Source organism: Helicoverpa zea, chromosome 13 (genome assembly GCF_022581195.2).
Source record: "Helicoverpa zea isolate HzStark_Cry1AcR chromosome 13, ilHelZeax1.1, whole genome shotgun sequence".
NCBI lineage: Eukaryota > Metazoa > Arthropoda > Insecta > Lepidoptera > Noctuidae > Helicoverpa > Helicoverpa zea.
Window position 1 is genome coordinate 3,815,362 of NC_061464.1, and position 12,008 is coordinate 3,827,369.

Here is a 12,008-nt window from a genome sequence, read left to right on the forward strand (position 1 = left end):
CATCTCTTACAATAACGGATGGTAAGTCTGCCGTCTAATGTTGGTTACCGATGCGCATGTTGTCTTATCACTACAGGTGGTGATGGCCGAGGCTGAAGAAAAGAAGGTGATCAACTACGTACGCTAACGCCGTGTGAGCTGATGGCTCGCTACTGCGGTTGCTGACACGCGCTGTTGCAAGCCAGGATACCGTGCGATACTGCGGTGGTAAAGGCGAACCAACCGTGAACTGTCGATTCGACGCTTTACGAGTTTTTCCTATGCTATTTAATCAGGTGATCTGTTAATGTAGTATGAACGTCGCGTAACAACATGAAGCAGTAGTGTATTTAAAAAATGTCGTTTGACGTATATCGATTAAATTAGCAGTCTATTGAGATTCAGTTGTACGTTTGCTAAACGTTACGTTTCGACGTGATGAGCTTGATCATTAATCAGATGAAGTTGAAGTTAATGATACCGATAGTGACCATTTAGTTTTAGTTGAATTGTTGATAGTTACTGTGTCGACTTCGTTAAGCTATTGAGTAAAAAAAAAGAATCAATGAAAGTAGTCTAGTCCTACTACAATTGGTATCATTCTATGTTGTAGCCGTAGCTCATGCAGTAACAGTCTGTAAAGAGTGCTCGGTACTTTCTTGGCTTTCCCACATTACTTAGATTCATTGGGATTGCGTAATAATGGTTACTGGTTAAGTGACCAAAATCGTGTCGCTGGTTAAGTGGCTACGATAATAAAAAAGAGATTAAAGGAAGTATCCCCTGGTTAAGGGAAGCCCCTGGTTAAGGGAAGCCTCCAGTTAGGAGAAGTCTCTGGTTAAGAGAAACCCCTGGTTAAGGGCAGCCCCTGGTTAAGGGAAGCCTCTGGTTAAGAGATGCCCCTGGTTAAGGGAAGCCTCTGGTTAAGAGAAGCCTCTGGTTAAGAGATGCCCCTGGTTAAGGGAAGCCTCTGGTTAAGAGAAGCCTCTGTTTAGAGAAGCCCCTGGTTTAAGGGAAGCCCCTGTTTCAGGGAAGCCTCTGGTAAAGAGAAGTCCCTAGTGAAGGGAACCCTGGTTAAGGGAACCTGGTTGAGGGAACCCCCTATTAATGAAATGTCCCTGGTTAAGGGAGCATCCTAGTCTTAACAAATGTTTTAACAAAGTTTCACAATAGCTGAGCTTGATGAAATGGTCAGGTGTGGCCGAACGAAAAGATGTTCCTTGGTATTATTTCTGTTACAGTGCTACTTACACGAGGACGTGTAAAGCGCAGGATGGCCGTGTCGGCGCGGCCCACAGGCGCTGCCCAATATTGCTGGCTGGTTCCTTGTTTGTGGTCGTCATGGTGACGTGAGGTGCCAACGTCAATTGAAATAATCTTAAATGGAAACTCGAAGAGAAACCAAGTTCAGGCTATGTGATCTTGGAAATGTATCCGATTTATTGTAACCAATGTGATTATTGAAGTACTGAACGATAATAGACGATGTGAACGACTACTGTGGTATTATTTCATATCCTGACAAGATGCAAGTGTATCAAAAGATTCTAACCACTTCTGGTGCTCCGACATATATATTAACGAATAGCTGTATTTACAAGTCTGCTCAGTAAAGCGTGACACGCCGCGAATCACAACTTTAGTGCAACTCGACAGGTGTCAGTATATTGTCCCGCTGCATTGTCAAGTCATTGACAACAACCTGTACAAGTAGGAATGAATACGCCGACTTATGTACGAGTTACTTATATTATCATCCTCCGAGCCTTTTTCCCAACTATGTTGAGGTCGGCTTCCTGTCTAACCGGATTCAGCTGAGTACCAGTGCTTTACAAGAAGCGACTGCCTATCTGACCTCGTCAACCCAGTTACCAGTACGAGTTACTAATATAATCCTACTAATATCCTACTAGTCCTACTTATAAATGTGAAAGTTTGAGAAAACCCTACTGAAAATCTAAATTGTTTTTTTTTTCTTAACAAACTTAATCACTCAAAATAATTTCATTTATTAGGTATCTAATTATCTATACATTGCTGCCATCTAATAGGGAGGTCATTTAGGCCTTTGCGATAGAACTCTGAGGATCTAGACTTTCTAGACTGACAAAACTGTGTGAAAGCATTTTGTACTACCTAATGGGAACTTCTTGTCACGCAGGTAATTGTCCCAATCACGAAAAAAAATAATTTGAATCCAGAGATTTTAAAACCAAATACTTACTTATTAAAAAATAATTGCAGATGTTAATTTTCGAACACTTTTATCCAAAAAACATAAGGAGAGTTTTCACTTTCAAGTAGTATGGGACCCTATACCACAGGTCATACTTCCCAAGAAACTTGTCAGCTCATTTCCCGCCATTTTCTCTACCACAAAAGAGTTTCCTAAACATAGTTTCGTATTTCGCAGGACAGAATCGAAGTCAATAATAAGAAGCTTGGTGGGGGCTTGTCCTGAAGATGTGGCTGTGGTGGGGGCAACGCTGGTGCGGTTCCTCAGGGCACTGCGGCCGGAGAAGGTGGTTCTCTTCGTTTCCTCCAGAGAGACCGAGAGACAGATCTCACCGTGGAGAGAATATGACACTGAAGTAAGTACATGTGCTATTCTCATTAACATTTTAGAAGTTAGTGTGTATGAAGCATGCTTCGAACAAAACGAAAAAAAAAAACTGCAAAAATTAATTGTGAAACGAAAGTTTAATTAAAACGCGTTAAAACAATAGCCCTCTTTTTTTTTAACGACGTCAAAAATCATCAAATGACCCCTCCCGCTGTGGGTTAGCAGCGGTGAGGGAGTGTCAGACTCTTACTGACTAAAAACCGTCGTGTTCCGTCGTAGGCCTTTTTATGTGCTAGGGCCGCGGTATCTCTTTCGAACAACCCGCAGCCCCGGCAGGCCTTGGCCCTATTAGGCCCCGCTGGGGTTGCTGACATCTCAAAACAATAGCCCTCTGGAATGCTGTCAAAGTTAGGACACAGAATAATATAAAACAATTGATGGCTGAAGCTGACGTTACTTGCAAAGCTTAAAAAAAACATAACACTCCATTTTTTTTGGTAATTTATTTCGTCCGACTGGTTTTCTACTGAGATATCTACTTCTAGTAGCCTATATGCTAGCCAAAAGGAGTTGGCAGCGATGCAGATAAATGTATATTATTTCGACGCATAATTTTGTTGTATCAAAATTTTGCGGTGTTCACAAGTATCTACGCAGAGGCTGTGGGTCAATAATTTGCAATTCTGCAATTGCGCACTAGGTACCTACAACGAGCAACCTGTTGCGGTAGAATCTGGTTGCTTGCTTCCAGGTGCAGATTGCGATTAGAAACTTTTTTAATAATTCTCGCTCAAAAGATAAAAAAGTATCATCTCTATTGTCACATTGGCGTAGGTCGTTTTCAGTTTGCCATGTGCAAATAAGATTGTTCTTTAACATTTACCGTTTTTTTTTCCTAGTTCAACTTTTTGTTCACGATATTCAATGACTTTTTTGCTGTCATTGAACATCCTTGACAGTCGTTGCGGGTAGTCAGAAGCCAGTGAGTCTGACTCCAGTCTAACCAAGGAGTATTGGGTTGCCCGGGAAACTGATTTGAGGAGGTCAGATAGGCAGTCGCTCCTTGTAAAACACTGGTACTCAGCTGCATCCGGTTAGACTGGAAGCCGACGCCAACATAGTTGGGAAAAAGGCTCGGGAGATGTTGAAACCAGTTTCAGTCCCAATATTATGTATGGTGGCGTCTGTTCGTCATGGCTGCGCGCTGCTTGACACACTAGACAAATGTAAATTAACTAAAATACAGACTCTAATGAAAAATATGATGACGTCTATTTTTTAAGAAAAAAACACTAGTTCCTGAGACCGGTTGCCTGCATTATCGACATATGTTCGATTGATTATCTATTATAAAAAATCTTACACGAAGGTTCTTATTTATTTAATTAACTTTTTATTATATACAAATATTCTCTTAATAATTACGAATCTAAAAATAGAAGCTAAAACATATTTAATTTAACACCAACATGAATTAGACACATATTCTTAATTACTATTTATAACTCTTACCCAAGCAGCAAGTAATTAAAATCTATGTCCAGCTATGAAGATTCATGAAGAAACATAATCCTAACATACATCGGTATGTAAACTTACAAATCATACACCATTTCTTTTGGTTTTGGTCGAGTAAAAGGGAAACAAAGCATTCTGAATCGACAGAGTCGTCAATTTTAAAAACAATAAAAGCACGACTTATGACAAATGTTAAAACGGTTAAAACATTATGTTTGTAGTCAGTATTTTGCCGAGGATCATGTGTCTATTAATAGACTTTCATTTAAGTTCTTACTCAGTACGTTTTGATCTCTTACTTAAATACTCTCCCCATACCAGCCGATTACTTTTCATGACAATTATGTATAGATTAATAGCAATGATGTTCAAGTACTGCAAAATTTCTTCATACACATCAATTATCAAGTTTTCAACGTCTATCACTAGTCTTACTGCTGGAAATACAGACAAATTACTAAGAACAAATATCAATGTTGCAATATAGAATCGACTCCATTTATTAGTCGAGGTACTCTTCCACATTTTACTACAAAATAAGGAATACAAAACATACAGGTAAATAATGAAATTCAACGCAACAGGTGCCAATAAGAACACATTACTGACGATTGTAAATTCACTGGTTGACCATACAGAATTGTCATTATGAATAAGATATTTAATTACAAATAATAACAACATAACTATAAAAGGCAAAGCCCAAGAAAATAGGCTAGATTTTAGGTACCTTCTAGGAATATCAAGACGAAACACTTTTACGAAATCCACATAAAATATATAGCATAACACCAATAACCAATGATGGTAACACAGTCCAAAGTAAACGACCACAGATGTAGGGATAGTGTCTAATAGTACATTTCCAGACAGAAGACCGTTTACGGCCAAGGCCATAAGCACGTAACACAAAAAATAATATAAACCATTCGCCGCGATAGCACTAAGAAGCACGTAGTTTCTAAAATGTCGGAACTTCTTGATGAGGCACCACGATATCACACCGTATATGAACGCAATGAGGGTTAAGGTACCCAAAATCCCACCTATGGCGTACATGGCAGTATTGCCCACTAAGTCACTGAAAAATTTTACTTTTCGGCCGTCACTGTTTTCATATTCACTTGTGTTGTTGCCGGCCATGGTGACAGAACTATGGATCTTCAGTCGATGAGTCGCTGGCCTTTAGTTAGACTACGTTGCGCGACGGTATCGTGCAATGATCGAACGAGAGGAGCTGAATATTGAGCTCAGAAGTGGAGCGCGAGAGACGTCGCCATCACACAGGATGATGACGACTGCGCGAATACCCCACCCTTCCCAAGAAGCGCCAAAAGCGTTATGAACTTAATCTGGCATCGTACTTTGTTATATCCTGTTTTAAGCTGGAAATATACGTGTCTTCAAACTTCGCATGTTAAACTGGTTATTTTTTAAACAGATGCAGTAAACTGGTTTTTTGAAAGTCATTGAATATCGTGAACGGGGAGGTGCTCACAGGAAAACGAAAATGGTTAGGTACTGTTAAGGAACAATTTATACATATTGATAACTAAATGCAAAACATAAATTAGATATAAAATAAAAAAATAAATAAAATAAAATAAAATTGATGATATTACCTAAAATATGAAACAAAAATAACTAATAATATGAAACTAAAATATGAAACAAAAATTAGAATTATTAAATACACCACTACTATAGTTCGGCCATTCAGAGAATGCGTTCCTGACACGTCGCGATTGAACTGACGACGTAACTTTGCAATGGCGTTGCAGTTACGATAAAAATATTTTTGCTGGTTGTTTACCGTTTTAACAATTGAGGAGCATTAAAACAACATTATTATATCAATAATCAATGAATGTTATTACGTCGTCAGTTCAATCGCGACGTGTCAGGAACGCATTCTCTGAATGGCCGAACTATAACTACCTACTACATTAAATTTAGAAAAAATAAAAGTACTTTGTTAACTAAAAAACTTTCTAGGATTAATTCATCTGCCCTACCACAAATTTTATATCCTAAATAAATTATATTTTAAGTCTTGATTAGTAATTAAACTACATTTGATCTCAAAATGACTACACTTTTAAGTTACTATTAATTAGAAGTTCGCCATCGTATGTACTATGTGCATAATTGTGAATGTAATTGTACCTACCCACGGAAAAGTGGCTCTTAATATTAAGTTAATTTTGTGTTATTATTACCACATCAAAAGTGTCTAGGGATCAAGCATTTTTATGCGGATTTCTTGAGATTGAGATGTGGCTTTGTAATAAATTTATGATTTTATAAATTTATATGGATCCTTTTTGGTGCATTTCATAATTTGAATCAGGAACTGTGAATCAAATTCGAGTAAAAGATGAAAATCAGCTGTCAATATTTTCCCTATAAACACATACAACGCATTGAAGACATTATTAGTGCTACTGTTTCCCTACTACTGATTAAAACCAACGTTATTATGGAGCGGCGACGTCATTTAAGCAGGGAAGAAATGCTCAGAGCCGTGGGAATGATAGAAGCTGGTTCCCGGCAACGTACTGTGGCTTTAGCTCTGAATACAAGTCAGAGTGTTATCAGTCGACTTTGGACACGTTACCGAAGCACTGGTACCGTAGCTGAGCGCCATGGAGGACGGTATCGCTGCACCACACGGAGACAAGACCGATACATTCAAATCTTAACTCGAAGAGCTCCAACAATAACCGCCATGATGTTAGCCGTGAGGCTTCATCACTCTTCAGGGAACTTAATTAGCGACCAAACAGTCAGAAACCGCTTGCATGAAGTGAACCTTCATTCCCGAAGACCGCTACGGGTACCACCTATAGCAATGCACAATCGTAGGATTCGATATCAATGGGCTCTTGAACACAGAAATTGGGCAGAAGAACAATGGCGTTTCGTGTGCTTTTCTGATGAGTCTCGTTTTGGTATGAGACCGGATACAAGACGTATACGACACTGGAGAACCCCTGGACGCCAACAGCGATTAAAATCCTGCCAGGAAGTCCATCCTTATAGTGGTGGAACCATCATGGTATGGGCGGGTATTTGGATCGGCGGAAGAACTGAGTTGATTTGGATCAGAAGCAACCTCAACGCTCAAATTTATGCTGAGACGATTGTATCAGACGTCATCGTTCCTCTACAAGTGCAAATCGGTCCCTTATTTCAGTTAATGCATGATAATGCACGACCGCACACCGCAAGAGTTGTAAGACAGACTCTCGCGGCAGCTAACATCAATGTCCTGCCCTGGCCTGCTCAGTCGCCAGACTTGAACCCGATTGAGCATGCATGGGATATGCTACAGAGAAGAGCTCTGCCGAATATGGAGGGTATCCAGTCGCAAGAAGACCTTTTTTTGTTGTTGCAACGAACATGGGCGGCCATTCCACATCGTGATTTGGATGAACTCATTTTGAGTATGCCAAACCGATGTTCTTGTGTTGTTAGTGTTCGCGGTAGAAACACGGATTATTAATTGTTTAAGTTACCCAATAAACTTTTAAAGAAAACTGTTATTTCAGTCTTTTTTTTCGAACTTTTGTGTTAGTGTTTCAAATGTCAAAAATCCCTTTATTAGGAAAATGGCAAATTTCTTTATTAGTGCAAAGGTGACTTGGTTTATCGTTACTGTGACAAACGAAAACACTTTATTTGATGAATCCTTAAAGAAAATTTTAATTAATATCAATCAGGAGAAAAGTTATTGCAAAAATATATGTTGATCCCTAGACACTTTTGATGTGTGTATTTATTATTGATAACGCGTATTCATAAGTGGAAAAAGCTATAATTATATGTTATGTGTTATATATTTAAATGTTTATTTGCAATAAATAAGTGCAGTGACTTATGTTTGTTAACGTATTCCTATTTTCTGTTATTTTAATTTATCTATGGTATAAGCATTACGATAATAAGCATAGATGTATTTTAGATTTCTCTTTGCCTCTCTCCTTACAAAATGTACTGTAGAAAATTCAATAGGATTAATGGTGATCTGTAACACAGGGGTAACCTTAAGCAGACACCATTCTCTTAGAAATGCAACTTGTATTGTAATGTACTTTTAACATTGTAATTGAAGAGAAAAATAAAGATTTTTTATTATTATCTTGTATGTCTCTACCAGACCTCGGGACTATAGAGTCCCGGATTTTTGGGAGGCGAACGTGGGGCCGAAGCCAACACGCTGAAGCCCTTTTGAGACAACTTTAATGAAATGGTGACACAAAACCGACGATTATCCCTGTATACACTATAGAAATGTACCCAAGGACAATCCCCGGTTCTGTGCTAAACTATTGCTAACTATGGATGAAAACTACTTGGGCTATTGTGATGGGATGCTAGTGGACTAGGAATGGGGAAACTACGGGAACTATGGCACCTGCCGATAACAATGTAGTAAATACACGTAAAAATGGCAGGTGTATATGTAGTATACACGCAACAAGGGGGCAACAGGTACATGAGCGGCTGAAGGGTGAGGATACCTCGGCGGACTTTAAACGCAGATCACGCGCTCCCTGTGGGTCCAGCATCACCGGCCCACTCGCCACTTACCACGAGGCACCTACCCTCCGAGTGGGCTGTTAACCCTGCTCTAGCGACTCCACTCTGACCGGCCGATGAAGGCAAGCCAAGAGGCGGGAGACCTATCCCCCGTCATGCTTCACTCCGGCAAGCCGGAGATGGGGGACTGTATACTCTCCCTGGAGCACTCGGATATATAGCCCCGCGGGGTCGCTACTCCCCGTCATCCGCCTCAGATGCCCTGCGGGGCTTATTATTATTATTATTATCTCTAACCGACCACGGGACTACAGAGTCCCGGATTTTTGGAAGGCGAACGTGGGGCCGAAGCCAACACGCTGAAGCCCTTTTGAGACAACTTTAATGAAATGGTGACACAAAACCGACGATTATCCCTGTATACACTATAGAAATGTACCCAAGGACAATCCCCGGTTCTGTGCTAAACTATTGCTAACTATAGATGAAAACTACTTGGGCTATTGTGATGGGATGCTAATGGACTAGGAATGGGGAAACTACGGGAACTATGGCACCTGCCGATGACAATGTATTAAATACATGTTAAAATGGCAGGTGGAGACTCGCCAACTCACTTACTGGGCCCCCGGGAATCAGTCACTGAAAAGCAACAAGAGGGCAACAGGGACATGAGCGGCTGAGAAGGGTGAGGATACCTCGGCGGACTTTAAACGCAGATCACGCGCTCCCTGTGGGTCCAGCATCACCGACCCACTCGCCACTTACCACGAGGCACCTACCCTCCGAGCAGGACTGACCTTGCTCTAGCGACTCCACTCTGATCGGCTGATGAAGGCAAGCCAAGAGGCGGGAGACCTATCCCTCGTCAGGCTTCACTCCGGCAAGCCGGAGATGGGGGACAGTATACTCTCCCTGGAGCACTCGGATATATAGCCCCGCGGGGTCGCTACTCCCCGTCATCCGCCTCAGATGCCCTGCGGGGCTATTATTATTATTATTAATCTTATTTGCAGCTGACAAACTGAATACGACCTCTACCATTGTACCTAACAACCCGTTATACCCAGTGCATTCTGGGCACCTGAATACAGGTTTGCAAATAGGTAATATGCATTTATCTGTGTCGCTGCCAATAAGACTAGATAATATTATGTCTTCTTCTTTCTCCTGCCCTGTTCCCAATTTTACTTGGGGTCGGCGCAATATGTCATTTACTTCCATTTTAAATAATAAATAAATCACCACAAAACTGGAGTGTTAATGAATGTTCATGTTAAAGTTATCGGCACGAATCTTGAGCGCTGACCTTCATCTGCGCAGAAGTTATTTATTAGCAAAGAACCAATCCCGAGTGACGGCTATGACGCGATGCGCTGCGGGCCAATCACCGGTTTAGCCCGCCCCCGCGCCTCACTTCATACCACAAAAGGGACCCAATAATTTACTTCTGCGCAGGTAAAGGACAGCGCTCAAGATTCGTGCCGATGATTATACAAAACTGTGCAAATATCGTCAGCGTCAGCCATCAATTATTTTATTCCGTGTACTGATTTTGACAGCATTTCAAAGGGGTTTTGTTTTAACCCGTCGTTTTAATTAAAATTTCGCTAGTTTACCGTTGTGGTAGCGCCCATATTGTTTGCCCGCATATTTTTATTGCATCCAAAATGCATAAAACTACGCTTCTGTTACGTAATTCAAGGGCGCGTTATCGGCATTCGGCCTTACAGCTCGCGTAACGCGTTACTTGCAAGCCGATAATACGCTACTATTGCTTATTACGTATGAGTATTGCTAGACTTCGCTAGCTGTTTGTCTCGTCGGCCACAACCAGTGGAAATGTTGACTTTTTTGAACTTAACTTAATAATGATCTGTTGGGCTCTGTTTTTCAATTTCATAAAAAATACTTTTATTTGAGGTATATCCATCTATTACCTGCCTATACCTCCTTTCAATTGTTTGAGCTGCATTTGTCGCACTCCAGCGCATTGTTCCTGACATATAACTCTTTAAACACACTAAAAACGTGTTTCAGTTCCAATGTATATAAATTGTCCACAAGTGATGGTGGTGTCCGTTCGTTATGGCTGCACAATGCTCTGATTGATACAGACAGACTACCTACATTAATTAAAATACAGTCTAGTCGAAAACATGATTTTTAAAGAAAAATACTAGTTTCTGAGACCGGTTGCCTGCAATATCAACTATTGTGAGAATATGTGATTATTTAATATAAAAAAAACTAGGTGGAGTGGTTACACATTTAGGTTATTAATAAAAATTTCTTTTATTACATACTATTACATAATATTCTCTTAATAAGAACGAGTGTAAAAATAGAAGTTAAAATATATTTAGTTTAACACCAATATGAAATAAACACATATACTTAATTACTGTTTATAATTCTTACCTAAGCATCAAGAAAAAATGTAAGTTTAGTTATGAAGGTGCTATGAAGAAACGTGATCCTAACATACATGGGTATAAAAATTAAAAGATTTCCAAAAGCATACACCATTTGTTTTGGTTATTGTCGAGTAAAAGGGAAACAAAGGTATTCTGAATCGACAGAATCTTCAATTTCACAAACAATTAAAACCACGACTCGATATGACAAATGTTAAAACGGTCAGATATTATGCTTGTAGTCGGTATTTACTTGGGGATCATGCATTTATTAGGCTTTCATTTAAGTTCTAACTCAGTACGTTTTGATCTCTTACTTAAATACTCTCCCCATACCAGCCGATTACTTTTCATTACAATTATGTATAGAACAATGGCTATGTTGTTCAAGCAGTCCAAAATTTCTGCACATACATAAATTATCCAGTTTTCAACGTTTGTCACTCGTATTACTGCTGCCAATACTGACACATTACTCAGTACAAATATCAATGTTGAAATATAGAATCGACTCCATTTGTCAGTCGAGGTACTCTTCGAAATTTTACTACAAAATAAAGAATACAGAACACACATGTAAATAATTAAATTCATTGCAATAGGTGCCAAAATCAATACAAAACTGACAATTGTATATACTCTGACTGTCCGTTCCGAATCGTCACTATAAAGAAGATATAAAGTTAGAAATAATGACGACATAAAAGGCATGCCCCAAGACAATAGGCTAGATTTCAAGTACCTCCTATGAATATCAAGACGAAACACTTTAACGAAATCCACATAAAATATATAGCACAACACCAATAACCATAGATGGTAACACAGTCCACAGTAAACGAACGTGAATAGATCGAAATAAATGTGTATTTTTATTTTTTGTGGCAGGATATCGTTTACTTGGATAGTCATATACACGTGCCACAAAAACCAATACAAGCATTCGGCCGCGATAGCACTAAGAAGCACGTAGTTTCTAAAATGACGGA

At 39.6% G+C, this 12,008-nt stretch overlaps 1 protein-coding gene across 3 annotated transcripts in view; it reads left to right on the plus strand.

Annotated features, from left to right (window-relative positions):
- The window catches only part of LOC124635640, a 112,395-nt gene that overhangs the window by 64,948 nt on the left and 35,439 nt on the right, over positions 1-12,008 (plus strand). For all 3 annotated transcript variants that reach the window (XM_047171574.1, XM_047171576.1, XM_047171575.1), the window contains exon 3: positions 2,393-2,570. In XM_047171574.1, coding sequence (XP_047027530.1) covers positions 2,393-2,570 — 178 coding nt within the window. The remainder of the gene's footprint in view (positions 1-2,392; positions 2,571-12,008) is intronic.